Genomic DNA, 27,369 nt, shown 5'->3' on the forward strand with positions numbered 1-27,369 from the left:
CTTAGTGTCATCATTCAGAAAATTGTATGGATTGACTACATGCAAAGGCTTTACAAGTCCACTAGGAAGGGAACTGAGCCCTGTCTTATTGATAGAAACTTCATGAGATACTTCAGTCTCAGCACTGAAGATCAAGTAGACAAATTCCCCCAAGCCTTTAAATTCAGGACCCTGCTAGAGTGTTCATTGAGATCTATTTGCTAGTGCTTTGATCGAGGCTACGCATCTCAGATGTAAAGCTATGGAAAAGGATCAAGCTACAATGAAATTGAGTCTTAGCGAAAATGTGGTGATTTTCAATATTGCTTTAGTCAGTGACACCACAGATGATCTGGCTATGGAAAAAGTGCTGACTAAACCATGTATTTCCAAACCATTCTTTTAAAACAAAAAAACAAAAAAACAAAAAAAAAAAGGAAAAAAAAAGGAAAAAAAGCTTCATTTTTTTTTTACCTAGTTCCTTTTATTGTTCAACACTTCAGCACTGTAGAAACACAATCATCCATTGTATACTTGTCACATCTTTTGTAAAATGCAACACTTCTTTAAAAAGGAAAAATACTGACTTTCAACCATTTTCCTAAGCCATTTATCATATTCAAAGTTGTAAAAATCTTCGGAGATTCAAAAAAGGAACAGTAGGTTTTAATCTAAATGCTCTCTATTTACATTATGGTTCAAAAATGTGACTGAAAATAGTTTGAGGAAAAGATTTTGCACTTCGTACACTCAAGCTCCATGAAAGCAAATCTGAAGAATGGAAGGGTATGCATAATACTGCAGAAAGCCCTCAGGTCTTTGCAGTTCCTTTTGGAAAGTCATTGTTGGCGATGTCAGTAATACATGAATTCATAAAACACCATCTTACCAAGTCTGGAGCACTTTCACTGTGTTAGGCAACCTCCATTCCCCTTCAGACTCAACTTACACTAACAAAACTGTACTCTCAGCTGCCACTATGAGCTCTGACAAGAAGAAACCATTCTTTTAGTTATTGGTCAACCTTATTTTTGCTTCCTGTGCCGATCTAACTTGAAACAGGCTGCCTGTGAAAACAAAATTTGCATGTCTTGCCTAAATGTCTACTGACACAAGTGATGAATTACATTATGTTTGCAGCAGGCATATTCTACAGTTTGGTTCCTCAGTTAAACCTCCAATCAAACCACAAACCAGCTTTATACATACAAATGCACTGACTCGTGCTTGATAAGTGCGACTGTATATATCTACAGAAAACAAAGAATCAACATACCTCTCCTGAAGATTTTTAGCATTCTGAGGAAAGGGGGAAAATGCTTTAAATAGTGACTGGAAGATGAAGAGCATACTGCTACTGAGAAGTACTGTGAGGCTTAATTTGCTAACTGATTATAACTTTCAGTAACAATCTCATGAACAATTTCCAAAGTGCATTAAGGTAATTAAATAAAACATTAAAATAATTATATTAATGTCCAAATTCTCAGCAACACCAGAAAAACACTGAGTACAATGAAAAACAAGTGAAGGAAACCTTCCAGCTATCAAACATTTCCACCCCCTCTAACAAAGCCATTTCTCAAACTCATACCCAGGAAAACCCACAAGTAGGGGCAAGAATTAAAATATGTCTGAAATTGGAAGCAAGAGATGTTGGAAATGTGTTTCGAAATGTGTTTCAAAATGTAAGGGGAAAAGAAAAAGAAAGTTTGACCTTAAGCTTCCCCTGTCCTTTCCACTAAGCACATTTCAGAAATAGGTGCTTTAAGCGGGAGACAAGCATCCCCCTGGGACCCGGCGTGCTTTTGAGAACGGCACGGTGTACTGTGCTCGCACTCCTCCTGCCCACCCCCACCGACAAGGTGGCACTTTAGGATGGAAATCAGGGCCGGGGAGGGAGGATGGAGGATGCGCCTTCCTCCCGCCGTGGGAGTGAACAGCGAACCGCGGCTGCGCCTCCTCCGCGCCTCCTCCGCGCCTCTGGGGCTGCGGCGTTTGTGTTTTATAACGGGCTCCGCGGCTTCCCCGTGCCCCCGATGACAAACACGACGGAGGTGGGGAGCCCCTAACTTCCCGGCCCCGCACCCTCGCAACGTTTGGGTCTCCCGCACAGACCCGGCCCTGCCGCCTGCGCTCCGCGGCAGCGGCTGCCTCCTCCACCTCTCAGGGCGCTCATTAGGTCTGAACGGTATTAAATACCATTCCCGCCGCTGCATGGGCCGCTCAGGGAGGGAAGCAGCGGGGGAGCGCTCCTCAGTTCAGACCCCTGCTTTCTGGGCTCCGAGCTGAGAGAGGGGCTGACTCGCAAGACACCGAAAGGGTCCCTCATCTCTCCCTCCCTTCCCCCGGCCCTGCCCGCGGCTGCTGGCACCGCGGCAGCTGGAGCGAGTCCAGCTCTTCTTCTCCCACAGCACTGGGGCTTGGCTGCCCTTAAAGAAAATCCTCTCCTAACAACGTGTCAATGTTACATTCCTCCACAAAGCAACTTCTATTTAGGGGGGCTGGGAGCTTGGCACTGCCTCGCCACAGACTGGGAGCTTTGTGGCCATGCAGAAAACAAGGAGAGAGAGAACATTTCCTGCATTAAAATGCAATACCCTGGGCTCGATGATTTATCTCTTGCCGCATGGGCACATCCCCCCCCCTTCCCCCATTCCCACATGGCTGCTCTGAAGGACCCTTTCACCCACAGGTTCAGACTATGCTTCCCCTGCCTCCCATCCCCAGGGTTCTTCCCAAAATCACCCCCAGACCTCCCCAAAATGTCAAAGGGCCAAAATAGGAGGCATGAAGCAGAGAGGCTAGGCAGACGGCTGCCATCCTAATTGCTGGACCCTTTGCCTTCCCACCCTTCCACAACCCTCATGTTTCCAGTGGGGACATGAAGCAGCTGCTGGGACCGAGACATCAACTCCCACATGCTAACACTGCCATGAGATTCAGAGCCTTGTCTCCTGGAGCCAAGGCTGCCTGAAGAAGGGGTGCAGCAGCAGCCTGTAGCCCCTTTCTAGAGCTCCCAGCATGTCCTGACTGCGCAGTGCTTCACATCTCTAGGCATCTTAGGCACAGGGTTTACCCTCAAGAACAGCATTTGCTTTTGGGGTTTTTTTAGATTTGTTGAGCTTTGGCCCACTTGGAACCAGGTGTCCTCACCATGGTAAGTCTCTTCGTCTTTTAGTCAGATTGCCCACATACCTTTGGAAACGTTTTCCTTGCAAAGTCAAGGGATCATATAAAAAAGAGCCAAGATTTTGTAGTCGGGTGGTTGCAGTAAAGAGGTGGTGAGGGGGAGAGAGATTCCTGTCTCACCACCTGTGGGCATGACTGTAAGTGGGAGCTGAAAACAGATGGATCTACTTACGAGGAGCCTCAACAGTGCTCAGCAGAACTATGTACTGAAGGTTAGGCCAGTTTAGAAATGAGAATACAGCCTCCTATGCCCTGAGGGAGAGTGCATCTTCTCCAGCCCTTTCTCCTCATCTATAGGCAAGCTGGAGTGGAGAGCAGGTCAAATGAATGTGAGTACTGAGGAGAGCTGGTAGCTGGACCTATGCACTGGTGTGGGATTTAGCCCACACACATCACCACCACCACCACCCCCCCCAGGAAGAACCTACCTTCTTTAGGTGGCCGTTTGGCTTCTCTGGTGAGGTTGCAGACCTGAGTGGTTTGCAGCTCCTGGGTCAGGCAACCCTCTGTCTGCTCGTTGAGGGGCAGCACAACGTTGTTGAGCAACACCAGGGACTGGTCGTCTATTCCCCATTCTCCCAAATGCTGAGGGCAGGTGCATTTTGTATACATGATCCCACAGGACTCGGTTCTCCCATTCTCAGATTTCAAGCAGCTCTCCAACCAAGTGCATAACACATGGCACCCAAACTGGCTTGGGCTCACCTTGTTCAACACCAAAAACTCAAAGAAGGATTTTTGGTCATCTTCTTTTTTGTGTAATCCTGGGAAATCGATAGGATAGACACGGCGTATCTGAATAAAATTCTTATCATACTGCAGAAATACAAAAGCATTCTTGGAATCGCAGAGCTGCATTATAGAATGGTTATTTTTTAAAAGATCCTTTATTTTTTCATGAGAAAAATGATCAAACTGATAAGCCAAGAGGGAAAAGTTGGAGCAGCTGAAGTCCTTTTTGGAAAATTTCAGGTAAATACTATATTTGGTCGGATCTGGATTTTCCAGCGTCCAAGTGCAGTTTGTGAAGTTTTTAGGAAACATTTCACTTACAGAATACGATCCATAAATGACCCCCTTCACCAGCGTGGAACACCAGAAGTCTTGGGCAGCATTAAATCCAAACATAACCAGTAGATAGGTGGAAAATATATAAATCAGCAAATTACGAACAGCCTTCATCCTATGTCATTTGGCCTGCAGGAGATGAAATGAAATAAAATGCAAGTAGAATTCTTCACGCATAGAAAACCAAACTCCTTCCAATATTCGAGCCAGCTGTTTTCAAGCTTGCAGTTCGAGCCCCTTTCAGAAAGAAGGGCAGGTAATTTGTATTTTATAAGGCGAGGGCCGGGACCGCTGCCGTGAGCGCAGCGCCATCACGTGGCCGTCGCAACAGCCACGGCCTCTACAGTCAAATTGAACAAAACCAACATCTATTAGATTATTAATAGGAATGTCCTCTCCTGTCTAGGCTGTTGTCATCATGGCGAGGACCAGAAGCGCTCAGCTCAGGTAAAAGCCCAGGCGCCTCACCCCGCAGACTGATAAAAGGGCTTTTTATTTATTTATTTCTTCAAAAAGTAAATAAGTAGCCTGTTATATATCTGCATATACAATACGCACATGCAGAATTCCACCGATACAGAACACAGAACAAGAAAGCCAGTAGCATCTCTTGTTATGTGTTATTTTTCTATGAAATCTGTGAAGTAGCTGTGAAGAATTACAGCCATAACAAAAACCACACAAATTATTATTTGCTACAGATGGGAGAGTATCTCCAATATGCCTACATGCCCTCACCCTGGCCACCTCATATACAGAGGCCCTTATAAAAAAAAAAAAAGAACCGAGGCAAGAAATGCTGAGATTAATGAATTGCTAAAATTTTGAGGCTACTGGAGAAAGAAACAAAGACGGATGTTAACTAGTGCTGGTCTGACACTACCACTAAGTGCCAGCTTTTTTGGATATTAATTTCAATGTGCTTCAGCCCCTAAGGATGTATAAAATTGATCACTGTATTAGTACCTACAAGCAGTAGCTCTATATAGCTGTCAGTGCTACAGTAGGATCCCTGCACCTATTGAACTGCACTTGCCCTCTTATTACAAATATCTTGTACTGTCTGATTAGCTCCTGCATTTTGCAGACATGCGTTTGAATGATGAAAGACATATTACATTTTCTCTGCTAGTATCCCCAAATAAAGCTGTTTTACTGCACCTGTCAACTGTCACAGCCTCCACATGCTCTATTCTCTTAACAGTGGCCCAGGTTAATAAAGTGAATCTTAGTTATATTTACCTCTGTAACGTTATTAAAAAAAAATCAAATTGAACGTTTTCGGCATTAACCTTTAAGAAGTTGCTTATCTCTTACAAATGAGAAGCTTTTCACCTTCTCCTCTTAAATGCAAGCAGACAGAAGTGATGCCAACCCAATTTCGAAACTCTCTAGATTGCAGTCTCTTCCACTGTTGCTCTGTAAGCAGAGGCAGACACACACACAGAGGCACTGTTACTGAGTTTTGATGTGTGTCTTTGCCTAGCTTTTCATCTCCTCACCAAACAGCAAGGCATCTTCTGTCTCCCATTGCATAACACACAGCAAATCACTGGATTAAGCTCCCTTGAAGAGATTTCCGTATCTCCTAGATTATAATTCGAATTCAGGATCTTGAAGAGGGCAAAGCAGTACCCTCTTTATAGTGGAGGTTTAAAAAAAAAAAAAAAAAAGGAAAAAAAAAAAAAGCAGAGCTGCTCCTGGGTCTATCCACACGGTCGGATTTCCTCCTTTCCGAGCGTCCATCTCAGTGAACAACAAGGTCCTCCATCTCCAAATAGGCTCGGTACAGCATTTAAGGTTTTTAAAAAGAGAAACTTATTGGGAATTCTGGAAACAATTTCCCCTTTGCTGGAGCACTTTGCAGGCAATGCAGTTCTGCGCAGTGTTATTCAGGATGGTGTAGGCGTTGAAAGCCAATGTGACAATAAGTGTCTAAATTAGGAATTCCACCCATGAAAAAGGATTAATTTTACAATCTGGAAAGCAAAAAGGGAGCTTATTTGCTGTTTTGTTCGAAAAGGAAAAAAGCCTCTGACTTTTTCCCATCCTGTGTAATATTTGCAGTAGAAAAATAAAGACGTCTGCAGTGCTAGGCTCTTTTCTACGAAGAAATGTAATCAAATAGCCCACATTTCAGTTGTGCATTTGTTCAGGCAAGGCTACTGAAACACAGCATTGTCTTAATCTCTCTTTTCCCATGCGCATCACACAGATGCACACACACACTCCAATTGAGCGTGCTGGCAGCATTTCGGTTAGTTTGCAATGTCGCTAGATACTAGAGCAGTCTGCTCACTGAAAGGATTAGGCACTTAAAGATTTTTTTTTCATTTCCATAGAGGAAAGAGTTAAAAAACGGCCAAAGAGGGTTAAGGTTGCCCATTTGGGAAGGGGGAGAATCCTCTTCTGCTGAAAAGCGAACGGGCGTTTAGTTTGGATATTCCCCAAACTGATTTTCTAGGCGACACTGTAGTTTAGCCGAACATAGACGGCGCCATCACTCCACTTATTTTTTTTTCCCCCAACAGAAGACCCGCTGACTTCTCTTATTTTAACTTCCTATTAACCTAACATCATCACACTCCCCCCCTCCAAAATTACCCCAATCCTGCACAAACCTCAGGTTTTCTCGTTCTCGCTGGAAATTACTCTCAGGGAAGCAGACCTGTCGCGAAATGCACTTCTCTTAACTTTTAAACTGCAGCGCTGAAGTAAATGCGGAGATCATTTTGTATGTGCTGTCTCTATCCTTCAGCAACAGCCTGTCCCCCTCCTCCGCCACTTCCTCCCCGGAATCCCAAACTAAAAGCTGTCCGGTCGTAATCCCTGGAAATGAAAATGCCCCGGGCACCCTTACCTTCCACTCCGAAAGCTGTCAGGCTATTTCTCTAAAACACTAGCACCATAGGCACACGTCCCAACAACAGTGATGGAGAGACTCCCCTTCTGTCGGAAGCACCGTTTCCCATTTTCCCCGGCTCAGGTTCAAAACCAAGATGAAAAAAAGCAGCAGAAGATAAAAAACGCGGCGAGAAAACCCCCGCACGCTACACACACACCCCACCGAGGGAAAAAAGCAGCTTTGGCGCCTGATCCACCAAATCCAACCACATGAAGGGAAAGAAAAGAAGAAAAACCACCTCAAACCAGCAAGACTGCGGGGGAAAAAACTGAAGTGGCTGAGCAAGCGAAGGGGTTTTGTTCTTGTTGTTGTTGTTTGGTTTTTTTTACTTGAAACAAAGTCTCCGCACAGCAGCGCGATGAGCGAAGATGCCAGCCAGGCGACGGTCTGAGAGGAGGACTAAGGCGCTAGTGCAGATTTGTTGGTGGGTTTTGTTGTTGTTGTTACTAATAGAGTTATTCTTCTTTCCTCACTCTTCCTCCCCCTTCAGACACCGGTGGCCGGACAGCGGCGTGGGGGGTCCTCGGCTGCCGATCCCTGGGAGCGGTGCGAACGCCGGGCGCGCAGGGAGTACGGAGGGAGCGGGAGCGCGGCTGTGCCGCTGCCTCTGTGTGTGCGTGCGTGCGTGTGCGTGTGTGTGTGTGTGTGTGTGTGTGTGTGTGTGTGTGTGTGCGCGTGTGCACGCGTGCCTGTGTGTGCGAGGCAGCCCGCCCGCTGGCCGGCCGCGCCGAGCCTCCGCGGGTGCCGCTGCGTGAATGCGCGCCTGTGCGCGCCCCCTGCGCACCTCCCCCTCCGCCGGGCTCGGGGGATGGCTGCGCTCCCCGCTCTCCTGGGGTGAAGGGGGGAGAGGGTGGAGAGAGGGGGGCTACGTGCGCGCCCCTGCGCCCCGCTCCGCGCGTGTGAGCGCGCGCTAGTGCGCGTGTGCGGGGGGGAGCTTCCCTCCCGGCTCCGGCGCTAGCGCCCGCCGCGCGGCTCGCACGTCACGGCTGCTCGCGCGGCGCCCAGCACGTCTCACAAACGTTGTTTTCGGCGTGCGGGGCGGGGGGGGTTCTGCCCCCCGTTCCCAACGCTGGGGCCGGGTGCGCCTCCGCGCAGGGCGGAGAGCCAGGGAAACGGGGATGGCGGGGCGGAGGGGAGCGGCGGGGGAAGCCCGCGCTTGATCTGCTTCCTCTTGTTCCTTCTCCTAAAGCATAACGCCCCGCTGTCGCAGCCCCAAGAGCTGTCAGTTCGGCACCGCGGTCGGTGCAGATTAACTGATACAGGGCTCCGAGAATAAACGCTTTCAAACTGTCGCCTGCCTTTGACTGGAAACAATAGCAATTTTCTTCGCGAGGCTGCAATTAACGCCGTATTTGTTCTCTGCCAGAGATAAGGCTGTGCCCAGATAGCGGCTGCATTCATTCCGGCCGCTCCGCACGGCAAGTGCCACCGGGCCCACCATGGGGAGGGACAGGGACCCGATGGCTGCAGCGGCGTGCCCGGAGCTGGGTGTCTGAAGCCGTGTGTCTGGAACGCGAGGCTCGCTGTCCGGCCCGAGGGGCTCCAGCTTGGCCGCTCTCGCTGCCCGGCTGCAAGCGGAGTTAGCGAGGTGACAGCGGCTGAAGTAGCACGGTTAGTGGTGGGTGAGGCCCTAAAGAGTGGGGAGATTGGCGGAAAGAGCTTTGCCACAAGGAAGGCTGACTCCCCTCCCCCATGTCGCCCCCCCCTTCCCCCCCTTCCTTTTTTACTTTATGGTGTTACAGCTAGGTAGGGCTGGATATGATTTTTCCCTCTCCCCTCCGGCCGCGCCTCCTCTGCTCCCTACGGCAGGTTGGGCTGTCCTCTGGCCCTTCCCGCTGGCCTGAGAGATCGGGTCAGTCCACGCAGCAGCCGATATCCGGCGTGAAAATTAGGAGATGACATTTTAATAAATGCTGCTGTCAGTCACCGGCCTGAAGCCTGGCAGCTGTGCGCTCCCACCAGTGCCATTCAGCCAGGAGAACAAAGCCTTGCCGAGCCTGTGTGGTCCGGCTCCCTGCTACGGCCCCTCTGCGCTTTCAAAGTCCACGTGAAACACGTCTGCGTGGCTTTGAGCGCGCGCTCCCACCCACGCTGATGAGACCAAAGTTTAAACTTCTGGACAAGGTCCAAACCAACCCGTCCGTCCTTGAAACAGACAGTTTTCTCCCCCACACCTCCACCCGAGCCCCTGCAAGGTTTGGATTCCAGTAATACAGAGCTCTTATGGTAACAATTACATGCTGCACAAATTCTGATCAGAGGTATTACTGGTCACAAACCACTTGTGACCAAAGTAGAGGAAAGTATGGTTGTAGCATTTTAGTGTGTTTTCCATAGGTATGAGCTGTAAACCACATCCCTGCTAGTTTTTACAAACATAAATACTTTATGTCCCTGTTGTCAAAATAAAACAAAAAATATCTGTCCAAACCAAGGAAAATGTGAGAGATGTGGATGAGCTACACTCAACAAATGCAATGCGATGAAAACTGAACCGCTACTGGCTTAGAGATAATCATATTCCCTCACATTCGGTGACACTTGATGTTATCTGTGGGTGATCATCATGTTGCCTGAAATACTTCAAGAGAAGTTGTACATGCAATGCAGAGTTTAAATATCTTTTTCACCCCCTTTATATTAAATGAAGAACTTGAGGGTAAATCACAGACAAAAAAAAACCCCAAAACATTCTGAATGAACACATTTGCCTGTTTCCCTTTTGGGAAACAAAGCTAGCAGCTCTGGCAGGTTGTAGCTCCTTTAATTGTGAGTGGAAATGAAAATTAATCAATATACAATGTATGGTAAACCGTTGTCTTTAGCAATCTCCTTATTATCCCAAGCCAGTGATTAATTTCCACTTTTCTAATTTCTGAAGACATGGCAATGCTGGAGGTAATGCGTGAGGGAAGACTCCTTGGCCCCTTGTCTGCAAACATTAGGAAATAATGCAAGTTGCACAACTCATCCTATGGGAGCTGAGAAACAGGGATGGGATGGCAGCAGAGAGCACTCCGCAAATTTCTGGTCAAGATTTCTTGCAGTTAGACTTGAACAATGTGAGGTTTAATCACTGGAAATAACTTTAAAACTATACCATTTTTTAAGGACACAAATACCCATGATCCATTTCTAGGTCCCTTTCTACTTGAACTGAGGCCAGCTTCAGAAACTGCTTGCTATGTGTCATGCAGCTGCATTTGAGATAACAAAAACTTGCAATTTTGATAGTCTATGAGTGAGAGTCAGGATATGTTTAAGCCTGGAAAAAAAAAATAGAAATGTAACAATACATTTGTTTAAATTGGTCATACAGATAATTTGTGTTTGGGATGGTGCTATTTTGTGTGTAAATTTAGTGCTAAACTGTCGTCTGAAGGGCAGATGTAAAGTAAATCTATACACAGCATTCAGAAATACTGAGGAGATCCAAATAGTTTAAGTACCTCTGTTAAAACCTAGGAATAAGCTATTAATACAGTTCCGCACTGTTTCATTGGAGGGTTCTTAGAACTGCATGGGACATGTGGTGCCATCTGTACTACAAATAAAGTATCAAGGCACTGAAAGAAGTGTTATATCGCTTAGTAGTAGTGTGGTAGGGATAGGCACAACATAGTGAATGCTAAATTTGTAGTGCTGCCTTCTAGACTTGATGTGATTGTTTAGTCAAGGTTGGGCTTTATCCAAACTAGGAAAGATGAAGGAGAGTAATATTTTTAAGTAATTTCTCTATTAGTGAGAAAAATAAGGCTTACCCGATTTAATATGTTGGATGGAATAAATTAAAGTGTTTGTTTAGTTGCCTTCCACCCCTTCCCCCTCCCCCTTCAATCTACAGAAGCACTTTGAGATTTTTCGTTTTTTCGGTCACAGTAGGTCGATGATTTCAGTCCGGGTATTGTGAACACAGCACAGAATTCAACACAATTGTAACTGGAATTACAATTCACTGACATTTTTTGCACAACTTTTAGAGGGAGTCCACATTTTAAAGCAAGTGGCTTTGGAGAGTGGACTGTTTTCTCACACAATCACCTATCACCCTTAAGGGGGACTTTTTGCAAGTCAAGGTCACTGTTGTAGCCTGCAGTTGTCACTCCTTTGTGCAAATAAGACAATCTCTCTTCAGCACAGAAGACAGACATTAAACAAAGAAAATAAATCATTAAAAGGTTTTTCAGCAAAGACTTCCATATTTCATTCTTCATTTCATCATGTTTAATTGACTACAGAGTTACAGACATTTAGATATGTCACCTTATGCACAATAATGGAAACCATGGTTTTAGAGTCAACTTGCAGGTAAGGGTCAAGTGGTATTTTTACTGAGCACCTTAAGCTTCATAGAAGTGGCACTGGTCTGTTCCTTAAATGCCGCTTTTACTCAGGCAAGGCCCTTCAAAATCCCCTTTGGCAAGCATAGACTCTGTGACTACATCACTGATTGTGAAGTACAACACCAAATTTCTGTAAGAGCAGTATTTTCTTGCTGTAAGTCAGGGCAAATTTTAAATCCCAAGCTGGTGTGCCCATCTCAAGAGAAATGCTATTTAATTTTGTCAGATGTGAAGAAATACAATGGAAGATGCTGGCCATATCACAGATGTATGAAATTAAATAAATACCTGAATATGCAAAGAAGAGAAATTTTTTGTTAGTCTAACAGGGACTAACAGGTTGGGAGCAGGTGTAAAATGGAAATAATTTCATCACCTTGTATACATTTACTGACCTAGTACATAGCAAACCATTAAAAATATTGCATTTCTCTACTTAGTTCACATTCTAAATTAATTTCACCAATAGCAATTTTTTTTTCTCTTGCCAAGAGAAAATATTAATTCAATAAATAATAGGTTAAATTCTGCCTTCTCAATTTTAGGTACCTTTTGAAAGGTTATATGATTATATTCAAATTTTATTAGAGAAGTGATTTGTATTTTCATAAATAATTAATAATGCAGCACCAGTAGATGGTGCTCAAGAATATATAGCATAATCACGGGTAAGGGTGTTTAAAAAGTTCTATTTTAAAATTGAAAAAATTCAGGGAAAATGACAGTTTTCTTTTGAGAACTTGTTTTTTTCCTCAGAAAACAACATTTCCTTCCAAATTTCAAGCAAACCTTTGGTTGGGTGACAGTTTTCAACTTGAAATGGTCAGTGATTTGCTTGCTTCTTTGTTTGGATTCTTCGGTGAAGATTTTTACAAAAACTTTAAGATTCTTCTACTGTTTTTAACTAGTGTGATGTTATTATTCAATCACAATGACTGGGCTAGAAACAGTGAAATTCATGCAATAGGTGACACTAGGTGCGTGAGCAGAAGGGGTCTGAGTCATATATGAGGCCTGTGCAGCATCCTACCTTGGAGAGTGGCCCTTAAACACTCCTAGGGAATGTGCAGAAACCTGAGAGTAGGAATATTTTTGACAATCTGGCATCATAAAATCTCACCTAGTATGCTGAGTTCAGCAGTCATTTTTCTCCTTCTTAGTAGCTGGTGCAGTGCTGTGTTTTTTTACTTTCAGCCTGGGAACAGTGATGACAAAACTGAAACTGATGTTTTTAGTTGTTGCTTAGTAATGTCTACTCTGACCAAGGGCTTCCTGAGTCTCATGCTCTGCCAGAGAGGAGGGGAAGCCAGGAGGAAGCAGAGACAGGACACCTGACTAACCAAAGGGGTATTCCATACCACAGCATGTCACGCCCAGTATACAAACTGGGGGCAGTTAGCTGGAAGGGCTAGATCACTGCTCTGATAGGGCTGGGTATCAGTCAGCGGGTGGTGAGCAGTTGTATTGTCTTCTCTTGTTATTTCCCTTATCATTATTATTATTGGTGGTAGCAGTAGTGGGTTTGTGTTATACCTTACTTACTGGGCTGTTCTTATCTCAACCCATGGGAGCTACATTCTTTCGATCCTCCCCCCCATCCCTCCAGGAGCTGGGGGAGGAACAAGGGCTGGGGGCTGGAAGTGAGCCAGCAGCTGCATGGTTCTGGGTTACTGGATGGGCCTAAATCACAATACTTAGTCTGCACTATTTAGAGATGCATTGAAGTCTCCAAATAAGTTTCAGTTTCCCAGCAATACTCTAACTCCATTCATTCTTGATGCCTATGTAAGCATCTAGTTCTTTTAAATCTTACTTTTTTTTTAGGTCAACATTACCAAATAGTGAGTCTATGTAGAAATTGATTTATTTAGATAGTATACCGTTTAGTATAGTATACCAGTATTTAGATGTATTACCAAATAGTGTATACTATGTAGAAAACAGATATGTATCACTTCTGTTAAATTTGCTGCCTTTTGATGTAATTATGTGTCATTATATCCTTGTATTAAAGCAGGGAGAAATGAGATTCTGGCTTATTTCTAGCAATTATGTCACATATTTTTATCATGCCTCTTTTTAATTTCCTTTTTAACATAATTCCAGTATATTTTCACAAAACCATGATTTTTAAGGATTTTCTATCATTCTTATCATGCTCCTCTTAAATACCTCTAGTTTTTTTATATCTTTCTAAGATGTAGAAACCAGCACTGCACACAATAGTTCAGATGAGGCTGCAGCAGTTTATATAACATTGTTCTTTATCATCTCAGTCCTGTTCTTGATGCATTTTAACATCTTGCTGCTTCTGGTAGCTGTTACACTGAACAGAGGTCTTCAGTCAGCTGTCTATATCTCTTCTTTTATCAGTCTCCCATGAGAAACTTTGTCAAAGCCTTCAGGAAATTTAAATAAATTATGTCAATTGGTTGTCCTTTGACCACTGTGGTAGCTTACTGATGTGTTGAAAACATTCTAACGCATGACCGAGGCATCATCTTCCTTTGCACAAATCTATCATCTCATGGTCTTCTGGGTGTTTTCTTATTTTTAATTTGCCAGGTACATATGTAAGATTTATGAATATTTGATTTCCTGAATCATCCTAAAGTCTTTTTATAATATATGTGAAACATTTGCTACTCTCTAACCTTCTCTCTAACCTTCCAGTACAGGAGTTGCTTTTCAATTGGAGATTGCATAGCTTAACTACTTCTTGTTCAGAGTTTTTGGTCCTGAAAGCTTCCTGCTTTTCAAATGATTGATTTGTTCCAACACCTCTTCATCTAATAGTACTTCATTTTTATTACCCAAGAGTAGATATCTCCCTAACATCCTCTATTGTGAGGAATGATACAAATAAATCTTCTGTCTTCCTAGCAACGTCCTGCTCTTCCTTAATCACTGTCTTTATACTCTGAAGTTCCCAGAATACCATAACTCTTATAAGCTTCTTGCTTTTGATAAATTTAAGAGTTTTCTTTTAATTTGTTTTTATATATTTACGTTTGGTTTTCAGCAGTTACCTTTGCTATGCAGTTTTAATTCTTACCCCTCTTCTATATTGTGCAAAGCGTTAGACACTGTCCCAAATTACATCCTTGTCTCTAAATTGGAGAGACATCAATCAGATAGGTGGACCACTCAGTGGATAAAGAACTGGCTGGATGGCCACATGCAAATAATTGTGGTCAATGGCTCAATGTCCGGCTGGAGACCAGAAACAAGTGGTGTCCCTCAGGGATCGGTGTTGGGACTGGTCTTGTTTAATATCTTTGTCGGTGACATGGGCAGTGGGATTGAGTCCACCCTCAGCAAGTTTGCCGATGACATCAAGCTGTGTGGTTTGGTTGATACGCTGCAGGGAAGGGATGCCATCCAGAGGGACCTTGACACGCTTGTGAGGTGGGCTGATGCCAACCTTATGAAATTTAACCATGACAAGTGCAAGGTCCTACACCTGGGTCGGAGCAATCCCAGGCACAGCTACAGACTGGGCAAAGAAGAGATTCAGAGCGGCCCTGCAGAGAAGGCTTAGGGGTGTTGGTTGATGAGAAAATGAACATGAGCCAGCAGTGTGAGCTTGCAGCCCAGAAAGCCAGCTGTATCCTGGAGGGTGAGTGAGTGAACAAGTCCATGAATTGCAAGCTAAAATCATAGAATCATAGAATCATAGAATAGTTAGGTTTGGAAAAGACCTTAAGATCATCAAGTTCCAACCCCCTGCCATGAGTAGGGACACCTCACACTAAACCATCCCACACAAGGCTCTGTCCAACCTGGCCTTGAACACTGCCAGGGATGGAGCATTCACAGCTTCCCTGGGCAACCCATTCCAGTGCCTCACCACCCTAACAATAAAGATCTTCCTCCTTATATCCAGTTGAAACTTCCCTTGTTTAAGTTTTAACCCTTTACCCCCTGTCCTATCACTACAGTCCCTAGCGAAGAGTAACTCTCCAGCATCCTTGTAGGCCCCCTTCAGATACTGGAAGGCTGCTATGAGGTCTCCACGCAGTCTTCTCTTCTCCAGGCTGAACAGCCCCAACTTTCTCAGCCTGTCTTCATACGGGACATGCTCCAGTCCCCTGATCATCCTCGTGGCCCTCCTCTGGACTTGTTCCAACAGTTCCATGTGCTTTTTATGTTAAGGACACCAGAACTGCACACAATACTCCAAGTGAGGTCTCAGGAGAGCAGAGTAGATGGGCAGGATCACCTCCATTGACTTGCTGGTCACGCTCCTTTTGATGCAGCCCGGGATACAGTTGGCTTTCTGGGCTGCGAGCGCATGCTGAAGCCGGCTCATGTTCATTTTCTCATCGACCAGCACCCCCAAGTCCTTCTCCACAGGGCTGTTCTGAATCTCTTCTCTGCCCAATCTGTAGCTGTGCCTTGGATTTCTCCGACCCAGGTGTAGGACGTTGCATGGTTAAACTTCATAAGGTTGGCATCAGCCCACCTCACAAGCGTGTCAAGGTCTCTCTGGATGGCATTCCTTCCCTCCAGCGTATCAACAACTGAACCACACAGCTTGGTATCATCAGCAAACTTGCTGAGGGCGCACTCAATCCCACTGTCCATGTCACAGACAAAGATGTTGAACAAGAAAATTTTCCCTCGTTTCCCTCAATTATTTCCCTCATTTCATGACAGCTGCCTTTGTAGATTATGAAAATTCCCTGCTTAGCTCAAGTAGCATCTCAGATCCTTTCCTTTCACTCTACTGGTTTGCATCTTACCTTCCTTGTTTCTTTCTTCCCTTCCCCGATATGTGCATTTATCTACAGAAATACTCTTGGTTTTCATAGCAAAATGAATGCTACATCTAGGTTCCCTGCCACTCATGACATTTTTTGTATATCTTATGTCTTACTTAATGTATTTAACCTCATTATTTTAGTATCACTTTACATATTAGTTTGGATATTCTTAATCCTGACTTCTTTCTGCTTATTGTGATTGAAATCTAAAGGTATGTTGAAACTGTGAATTGACAAGGGTCTACAGCTTATGAATTGGAACTCTCTGTTTTAAGGTTATTTTACATCCTCCAAGGTGACAGTCATTTCCCAGAATAGTCTTCTGTCTATTCTGTGATGCTTCAAGAAGTAACTTCCTCTTCTTCTGGAAGATTATATCTTCAAGCTTTGCCCTTTACAGATTTGAGTTTTTTCTCATTGGGTTATCCAAGATCTACAATTATCCTGTTTCATTATGTTTTCTTGCATTTTTCCAATTTTGATGCTGTACACTTAATATCCTAGTTGTGACCTGCATTCTTTGGTACATGCCTTCCTGTGCCATAGACTTCCATTTTCAAATATGTCCCTTTTCACTTAGAGGGTTTTTTTTCCACACTGGAATTTATTGTATCTCATGTACGGAACAAAATTCTTTGCAGGACTGGTCAATTCTGTTATTCTAGCATAGTTTGTATCAAATCACTGTTGATTTTTATTTATGTATTTATTAAAGTATTAAGTAATTTTCCTATGCTACACCACTTTCATTGTGACAATAACATAAAGCCCTTTTCTATTGGAAAGACTTCTATTTCACTTACTTTAAGTCATAATTTCACATAAATATTTGTTGCTCTTTATTTTGGCCAGTTGTCATTCTGTGGCATCTCTTCTGAATTTGTGCTTCTTCAGTTGCATTTTTCATAGTTACTCAGAAGTGTTTGTATTACCGATAACATTTTAGACAACTTCATGTTTTTTAGCTCTTGTTTATTAGGTGATCAGAATATTTTTTTCTGGTCTTCTAATCTATGAAATCTGTATTTTCAATACTTTATATCTTGCATATATAAGGGTTGTCATTTAAAAAAAAACCTGATTACTGGTTCAGGGTTTCATATACTCTGCTGATGAGATTCTAACTAATTGTACTGTTGTATGACTGTAAAGCTTGGAAGAACTCGTCGCAGTTCCTACATGTGGGCTATATCATAAACTTTACCAAATTAATTGGAGAATATTTATGCAAAGATCAGAATAAAAACAAGGCCACTGTTTTCATGTTAATTATCTAAATGCACTGAAATCCTCTTTATGCTGAGAGGAGGGAAAATATTTTTAAAATGCTCTTTCATCTATGATGTTATTAATCTACTCTAGGATATTGCCTAGTCATTAATCAAATTGAACTGTGACAAATACAAAAAACCCCATGTTGCTTTGGCTCACTCTACTGAAAAGGAAGAAACTCAGAGTTAATGCTGAATCCATCTTTAATGTCTTCTATTTTGCTTAAGTGGTCTGGAGAAGAATGATTTTATGCATTTATGTGTCACTGAGATCACTAATTGCAAGGAGCAGTGTTAAAAGATGGTGTCTTGTGTTAGGCTTTTCCTTGCATTAGTGAAAATAAAGGACTGATAATTCTGCCTAGAGCTTAGCCTTCTACTCTTAGGAAGAGTTTCATGTTTAAAATGCACAAAACATGCTGTTAGTTCCTTACCAGTTTCAGCTGTGACCTCCGTTTTAAGATGTTGTTCAAGGTACCAGTACAGAATCTTGTTTAAAAAAGATCTTAGATGGAGACTTGGGTTCAAGTTCCTTTTTTGAGAGTTTGAAACATGCAGTTTTTCCTTCTCATAACTTGTTAAGCCAGAAAAAAATGGATAGGAGTGTTTAGTTAGGGCTAACAAGGGTATCCTCAATTTCTGTTATTTCTCTTAGGCCTCTTTCAGGGATACTCAGTTCACAATGCCCAATCAGCACAAAATATAGAAAGAGTTTCCAAAACTAGGACCAGAATCCAAGTGACCCTTTATTCCCTTATGTCTTTGGTTCTAGTGAGTGGAAGTACAAAAAGTACGGTGTCACCATTACTGCCATCTCTGCTGTTGACAAAGTATGGCCTGCTTGTTTCCCTAAAAGACAGTTTCTATAAACTTAAGCTGACTTTCTTAGGCATATAACTCTTCCCAAGTGACATACCGTAAGGAAAACCATCTGAGCTCAGACTCCCAAATTCCGTGCTAAAGAATGGGAATTGAAGTCTCACCATAGTACTCTTCTGCATGCTTCTTTGATCCAAATGCATACATTTTTATAAAAATAAACTAATATGCTGTGCGTTTAAAGAGAGCATTTTCTCAAACACCCAGTATTTCAATGGAAAAGCCATTCAAGGATTAGCTGAGTCTGCCAGGAAACTTGCACCTGGAAGGAAGAAAAGGACACATTATGAGACTATGGTACTACAGACTCATCAGTGGCAGGGAAAGCCTGTGTAGATTATTCACTGTCTTTTCTAGAAAAAGGAACAGCAGGCTTCAAATAAATCTGGATGGAGTCATGCTCAAAACAGAAGAGGTGATTCTTCATGCAGCAGGTAATTGGCCTTTGAAATTCTTTGCCAAAGGAAGTTGTAGATTGTCGTGGTTTAAAGCCAGCCATAACTCAGAACCACGTAGCCCCTGTCTCACTCCCCTCCCTTCCTCCCCCCTGCTCCCAGAGGGATGGGGAGGAGAATCAAAAGAATGCAACCCCCACAGGTTGAGATAAGAGCAGTCCAGTAACTAAGGTATAACACAAACCACTGCTGCTACCACCAATAATAATAATGATAAGGGAAAGAACAAGGGAAGAGAATACAACTGCTGACCACCTTCCGACTGATACCCAACCCGACCCCGACAGTGATCTCCCCTTCCAGGTAACCCCCCAGTTTATATAGTGGGTATGACGTGCTGTGGTATGGAATACCTCTTTGGTTAGTTTGGGTCAGGTGTTCTGTCTTTGCTTCATCTCAGCTTCCCCTCTTCCCTGGCAGAGCATGAGACTCACAAAGTCCTTGGTCAGAGTAAACATTACTGAGCAGCAGCTAAAACACTGGTGTTATCGGTGCTGTTCCCAGGCTGAAAGTCAAAAACACAGCACTGCACCAGCTACTGAGAAGGAGAAAAATGATTGCAACTGCTGAACCCAGGATAGAGATAATTAAAAATTTTCATAGTCTCAGGGGAATACTAGACAAGCATATGAAAGAGAAATTCAATGATGGTAGTGGTAAGGGAGGATATCAATAAGTGTGCAAAATCATATCCACTTCAGGAACTTTTCCTGAGCTGAAAATGAGGAGGTTGTGAAAATATTAGGGGAGAATCTTGCTCCGTTTTTACTCCTTCAGCTTTTACTTACAGTCACTTCTGAAGCCGAATATGGGGTGGCTGTGTAAGCCTTTAGTTTGGTCTGGGACAACCATTTTCATCTTCACTCTTTTTGGATGTTTTAATACTGAAAAGCTGAGGTAAGTTTTGAAAGGTGCAGATCATGGAATCTGTTGGTATTTGGAGTCAAGCTCTAGACATCAATATCCAGGATGTCAAGACATCAGTACTTCAGTTTTAAAACATTGGCTGAGTGCCTATAATTGCCTAAAGTGTGTGCACACATTTAAAAATTTAAGCATATAGTTAAGATTCAGATCAAGTTGGTACCCAGGAAGGAAAATCTCAAGGTCTTCTTTACCTGGCGAACTAGTTCTGTAAATGTAATAATGAAATGTGAACACAACATATACTTAGCATTAGCTGCATTTCCCGATGTTTTTAAAGAAGGAAGGGGTTATGTCCTTTTCTAAATTGCCTAGTATCTCAAATTTGATTGAATGTGGCAAGGGTTATCTTCAGCTAAAGGAATGTTTTAGAATTGGGAACAAAAGCATATAGGTCCGAGTGACATACTTTATGATTTCAGATGAGGATACTTGGAAAAAGGCAAAAGTGTACTCTTTTAACCAAATCACTTCCTTGGCTGAATGGTGGACATCCAGAGTAAATTGTTTTGTTGAAAAAGTTGTTCTTAAGTTTAAGAACATAAGTGTCGTTACACTTTTAGCATCATATCATAAAAATTATTAAAATATCTGAGAAAAAGATAGTGCTGAGGACGCATTCAGTCCCACTGTCTATGTTGCCAACAAAGATGTTGAATATCACCAGTGCCAGTACAGACCCCTGCGGAACACCACTTGTCAATCTCCACTTGGATTTCAAAGTGATTGACTTCAAGTCTTTGAGTGCAACCATCTAGCCAATTCCTTATCTATTGAGTAGTCCATCTGTCAAATACATGCCCCTCAAGTTTAGAGAAAAGGATATAATGTGAGACAGTGCTAACTGCACAAGTCCAGGTAGATGATATGAGGTTGCTCTTCCTTTATATATAGGTTCCTTCAGTGTGCATTTCATTTATTTTGCAGGGTGTCATCTTCACACTAAGTGACACAAAATTTACTTAGTCTTGGCCTCTATGACATGAGAGCTGTTCAGGTTTCAATTTAATATTAGATTCCACATGAAATGTGGAATGATTATCTGATCTCCCATCAGTTTAGCATAATCTCAGGTATTCCAATTGTACCTTTACCAGAACGTGTTTTTTTTCACTGGCAGCTCCACTTTGTTTATTGATCTATCTGCATGCACACATCGAATTTCCTAATATAGGCATGTCTAGAAGAAGAGTATAAGACGTTTGAATCACAGAATCACAGAATCCCAAGGGTTGGAAGGGACCTAAAAGATCATCTAGTCCAACCCCCCTGCAAGAGCAGGGTAACCTACAGTACATCACACAGGAACTTGTCCAGGCGGGCCTTGAATATCTCCAGTGTAGGAGACTCCACAACCATCTGCCTGAAGATTTTAAGCTTTTACAAATTCATATTTCAGCCACTCATGAATATATGGATGTTTGTGCTTATTGAAGTAAACATTCATATATATATATATATACACACACACATATATATATGAATGCACATAGTACCTGTATAAGATATATAAATGTAAGTACGCAAGGAAGAATATTAACTGAATGCTTGCTTTCTGTGTCAGGAAGAAATGGAATTATGATTATCTGTATCATGAGAACATGAGATCAGAAGCTATACATTGATATCACAAGTAGGAGGACTATACATGTATTTATGTAATGCATTAAAAAAAAGTTATTCTTCATAAACTATTTTTGTTTATTTGTGATATTATTTTCGTATATTTGTAATAATAGATTTTTGTCTGTGCTTTATTTTTTGTGTATCATACATGGCTTTTAAAAGTAAGTAGATCATACAGAAAGGAAGCCATCAAATGTAAATAGTTTAAATACATACATTGTGCTGTATGTTCAAAAGTGACATGGGGTTGAAAAAAAAATCAGTAGCCTCTTTTCAGCAAAATGCTTAGATATGATCAGCTCTCTATTTCATGCCCATTTTAAATATGGACCAAAGAGACTATTTCATGATGGCACTACTAAAATATGATATTCAAATATACTGACAAGAAGCCGTTCTAATCTCTTCTCCTTTCTTTTACATGCCTCTGCTGGCTTCTTCTCTCTTAGTATATTTAATACAATCTTTTCATCCCATTTACAGAGCCTTGAGATATCTTTTTTCTTATGTAGTTCTTGCATTCATTTTCCTCTCCCAACCATGTATTTCTGTTGCTCAGTATTTCTTCTCCAGCTTCCCTTGTTCCTGTGTTACTTGCTTCTCATAAGCATCTATGTTATCAGAAAGTTTTCTGTATTCTAATTTTGCACCCTATTAATTGCTCCTTGAATTCTATCCCCACAGAATTGTTTTAGCTGTGTAGAAATACAGATAAGAAGTGAAAGATATTGTTTATTTAAACGGCAACTTAACTTACCTTAAAACGTCAGACAATGAAGAACAATGTTCTTTCCTTGAGTGTTTCTACATGATGGAGGTGTTTCTTAGTCCCCTTCTCCCCACCATTCCTCAGAAAACTGGCCCATCAATGTGATATAGGTTGCAACTAATCTATTCAATTTTGAACAGATTGCTCAAATGTAGACAGATGGACGATGTCTTATTTGTAGATGTCTATATCTGGGCTGCTTAGTCTCCTGGTATGGTCAACAAATAGAAACAGGTGCTTTTACAATATTTGTCATTTAGTCTTGCTGTAGATCTGAAGCTGAAGTTAGATGATTCGCATGCTGACAGTTGCCCTTTTACTTATTCAGATGTAAATGTCTTAAGTTACGTGAGATGTTCCTTATTTCTGCTATTGCCAGTAGTGTATAGTGGGCTGGTAGAGGTAACTCTCTGTTTAAGTCCCCAGTTTCTTTGGGAGTCACCTTTCCTAGGTCTGTTTCTGTCTCTAATTTGAATAGAAGTCAAACCTTTTATAAAATTTCTCTGGTGGATACCTGCCATTTATAACAACACATATTTAAACTGTGTCTTTGAACCTGTCTACGAGGGTCTCTGACCTGTTATGTGATCCTGTCCTGTCAGTCTGGGAAAGAAGATCAATCTTCCTAAGTCCTAGTAAGCAATCAGAAAAATGTTCAAGTCTGTCTCTGTATCTTGGCCTTTTAGAAGCATGGTGTCATTCATCCTGTTTCCATCTTTTCTTTCTGCTCTGTACCTCTTGGTGTTTCTGGTGGCCCCACACCAAATCAGGGTAAGGCATCACTGCAGCAGTGTGGTCACTGTCCCATGGCCTTCAGCAAGCTGCTGTCTGTGTGTCCAAGGGCAGGTTGAGTGCTCTGACTCCTGTCTCCAGGGAGCAGGTGGGTGGAGACACAGAGGGATGCATGCCAGCTTGGTACCTGGCAAAAATACAGTGTGATTCTAAGGCTCTGGTAGGATCTCTGTGTTGCTGCGGTTCTTGCAGCCCTATTCCTCCAGCAAGGCAATGGTACATGACTGAAAATACTGCTCAGTCCCTGGTGTCAGCCACAGGCTTGGCATAGAATAGGGAAGCCCAGCCTGTGCTCTGGGGTCCTACATGCCTGCACAAAATCTGTCACTGAAGCCCTGCCCATAAATTATCAAAAATCATAAGTATGGAAGAGTGACATTTTGTCACTTGCTTGGGAAAATTAATTGTTAGGATTTAAGGTGAGCCTTTACAAGTATTCCTGAACTTAGGAGTTATGTGACATACCTCTGTCAGGAAACCATATACCAGCTCACATGAGGCCTTCTGATACCTACCCTCCCAATTTTTGCTGTAGAAGGACTTGCAGAAGTCAATGTGTGCTTTTTCCCTGCTAGGTCTAGGAAAACTTAGGTGATATTCTGAGTTCACACTCTTTTCTGCTTGTCCTCATTAATGCACTACTCTTCTGCCTTTCTCTCCATTCCTGAGTTGCTGTCTTCCAACATGTCCTGGCAAGTTTCTTATAAGCCATGAACCCTTTGTGGCCAGGGACATCTCTTGTTAAAATTTAAGTGCTGTAGAAGAGATTTTTACCATGCTGGCATAAAATGTAAAAATATTCATGTGATACAATAAAACTCTCAACTTACATATATAGTCACAGTTGGGAATGTCCAGTTGAGCGTAGAACAGACTGATGCTTGCATAATAAGCTGCACTGGCTGCAAAGGTCTGGCCTGCTAGCTACACTTTTTACTGTTAGTAATAATCTTCCCATTTTAAATGTAACTGGTAGAAAGGAGAAACTTCACCATAAATTCATCTTTCAATAGTTTAAAAAGTTTGGTTTGTGATGCATTGATAAATACTGATCTAAATGGTTTATTGATTAATTAACTCTTTTTGATTCTGAATTTGCACATTTTTCTTCAGTCTGATCTTTATCATGAAAAACTCTGAGCAATTAGCTTTAGTACAGTAACTGCTATTAGGCACTTAGAAATAAAGATGTGGGTGGCGTGTCTTGTGAGGTACCAACTGGCATTAATTATGAGGCTGAACTTTGCACTAAAGTCGTAATACCTCTGTGGTTTTAATATAGAAGCCATGTCTCTTATGAAAACATATATTTTTAGAGTATTCACATAGATTTTTCTTGCTGTTTCATTTTTGGACACGGGATATTAATTAAAAAATGTTAACATTCTACTTAGTGCAAAGAAAAGCGAATAGAAGGAAGTTTAGTACATAAGAAATCGTAACATTTTATAGGCTGAAAATGAAAATAATTTTAAAGCTCATTTATGAATGATGTGCATTTATTTAAAATTGCTAATGCTTCTATTATTAAGCCATTTAATAAAGCAGATGAGGCATAAGGCACTCATGCATTTTGTTACTTTTAAAGAATATCAAAGCATGCTCCAGTACACTTCAGTTCAATTTTTGTAAGTATTTATTCTTGCCAGACTACCTTTTAATGTACTTGCTTTATCATATTGAAGAAAAGCATTTTTTCTGTTTTTGTCTTGACTGATTGTTTGGTAAGTTTAAACAGTTGCTTAGTTGTTTTTTATTCCAGCTCGTTGGTAGTAAGGTACACATAAATGTAAAATCTGGCAGTTTGAAATAAAGATGTGGCTTAGAATATACACTATTTCTATATGTTTTTAGCTAAATCAGATGAATAAGTGATGATGGAAAGGGACATGATTGCCTGAAATGGGAAGAGAAAAGGAGTAGTTCAAAAATATTTCACCTAAGTAGGAGTGTCAGATTTTTTTTCCTCCAAAAGAATTTTGCAAAGATATTTTGAAAAGATAATGTCACACATTCAGACCATGACACAGAATTAGCAGGTAATGACCTTCACTGTTTGATTTGACAGTTGCTACTTGACTAAGCCATAACAGTAGACAAATAAATTGATAAGCATTGGACGTGTGGAGTTCTTGTACTGCATGTCATACAAGGCAAAATGCCACAAGTGTCTTTAGTCAGAAATAAGAGAAAGGATAGTGGTCTGGTGTATTTTCCAGTAACAGTTTATAAAGCACCAATGAAGACACAAGTATTTTGAAAGAACTGAGTATACTTATGTACAATTAAAGTGTCTGAAAGCACTGGATTAGCAGTCCTGGCAACTACTTAATATCTTTAGTATTACCCTACCCCGATCACATCAAACAATGTTTGACTTCTGAGGTATTCCCTGCAGCTGCAGGGTCTTATTACAGTGTTCATCTTTTCAGCATTTTCTAGTGCAATATCAAAGATGTGTGTAGGGCCTGTGTGCACAGAAAAGGGGGCCTCGAGGAAAACTGTACGACAGCAGGATTGTGGCTACTGGCCACTGTAAGGTAGGACCCCCCTCTTTCCCTTCCCACTTCGCAAATCAATAAGACCATCTTCTAGGACAACAGCAAGGTACCTGTGCCCGACTTTTCCACCCTGAATATTTCCATTGTTTATATTTCTACAGCAGGGAGCTAAAAAATGAAATATTTCTAGCTTTGCCTCAGCTCTATATGTCTTCCAAGTAAGATGACTCAAAAGAATGGGAGTTGTCAAGAGTTGTCTTTGGACTCAAGAATATCACAGTTAGTCTGCTGCCACTTGTATTCACCAAGTCAGCAGGTAAGCAAGATCGCTGTGGATTGCATTCTGGCTCAGGTACAGATGTGAGGCAGATTTGTCTTGGACCAGTGTTAAAGTGAACTGCTGAGAGGCCCAGCCCTGCAATGAGTGAGGAACTAAAATACAGAATATGCTGTGAGGTGAGAACCAGGAGTGCAGGAACACAACTTTAAGCACATGGGAAGGCCTTTTCTTGTTTGTTTGTTTGTCTTTCCTTAAAGAAAGTAGGCTGTCCTATGCAGTTTTCTCAATGATTACAATTTCTCAATGTGAACACCTGAGTTCACAAATCTTGTCTTGATTTGTGGCATTATCTGAAGGATCAGATTGGGTTATGACATTTTTTGGTCAATTCTCTCTAAGCTTAAGGACATATACTACTGCTACAAATTGATTCAAGGAACTGCTAGAAATGTATCTCTTGATCATGCTGGCTTTCTTCCAGTCTTCATCCTCCCTGCTGACTCAGTAGTCAGTGCTCCCTTTATTGCTGAAGCTGCATGAGTCAATAGAGTCCTCTGCATGATGCCTTGTGTAGCTGCTGTGAAGAACCACAGGGCCCTGAGTAGCTGGACACTGGGTCTAAGTATCTCTTTGTCTTGTCATTTCCAGCCTGTTCTTTGGCCAAGAGCTCTATGAGTGAAAATGGCAAAGGTATTTTATCCTGTACTATATTTTACATTCCATGAGAAATAAATGTACACAGTATTGCTTCCTAAACTGGCAGCAAGAACGAATGCCTTGATTCTCATATTTGCTTTCTGCATATCTAGGAACATGTACACACACACTTCATTCACTTGACCCTAGAGAGGACTTTCTTCCTCTGTGCTGCATCTGTGTATATTTGTATGAGCAGCTTCCTAGTCTTGATTCAGAGGAGATAATGAAGGCAACCACAGGGCATACTGGTGTGTCCTAGTCATGTAAGATTTGAGGGTGAAGGTTGACCTGTTCTGCTCAGGTGAAATGTTTAGGTGAGATGAATTTGCAGTCTGTAGATACAAGCATATCTTTAGTTTCAGACATCAGCACCAACAGGCCTTTGGAAGGCAGTGGAAAGGGGCAGGCAAAAGTCACCAGCCCAGGTCTCTTCCTCTGTTGCCAAATAAATACGCTTGTACAAAATTAAACTACCTTCCATGCAGTGATACAGGGTAGATCAGTCAGATATATCCCCAAACAGGTTTTTACAGGCACACTGTGAGAGCTTATGGAAGAGATATGATGTCTGAAGAGTACTTGTTATATGCTGCAGATGTACCTTGTCCTCATTTCTTTTCAGTATTTGACATATCTCTACCACTGCAAACAGAAGTGTCACTTTGTGCTGTTGTATTTTTGTGTTATGATAATATCTTTCAATAGGAATGAGGATGGGAGTGGAAACAATTCCCTAAAGTTTGATTTCATGAGTGAGGGAACCTCCAGATACTGTAAATGAAGCAAACGTGCCTTATTTTACTCCTCCACCCCCATTTTTTATTGTAATTGCTTATTTTTAGTTTTTCTCTTTTTTCCATTTCTTCACTCATGTAATTAATGATACTACACTGAATAATCATATCTTTTTAACTATGGAT

The 27,369-nt window shown here is 42.0% G+C and overlaps 1 protein-coding gene across 1 annotated transcript in view; it reads right to left on the reverse strand.

Annotated features, from left to right (window-relative positions):
- The window catches only part of ADGRB3 (adhesion G protein-coupled receptor B3), a 478,713-nt gene extending 471,221 nt beyond the window's left edge, over positions 1-7,492 (reverse strand). The window contains exons 1-2 of the mRNA XM_065681454.1: positions 7,100-7,492; positions 3,600-4,368 (exon numbers count right to left, since the gene is read on the reverse strand). Coding sequence (XP_065537526.1) covers positions 3,600-4,353 — 754 coding nt within the window. The 5' untranslated portion in view covers positions 4,354-4,368; positions 7,100-7,492. The remainder of the gene's footprint in view (positions 1-3,599; positions 4,369-7,099) is intronic.
- Positions 7,493-27,369: the final 19,877 nt, after the last annotated feature.

This window comes from Lathamus discolor, chromosome 5, assembly GCF_037157495.1.
Source record: "Lathamus discolor isolate bLatDis1 chromosome 5, bLatDis1.hap1, whole genome shotgun sequence".
NCBI classification, from domain to species: domain Eukaryota; kingdom Metazoa; phylum Chordata; class Aves; order Psittaciformes; family Psittacidae; genus Lathamus; species Lathamus discolor.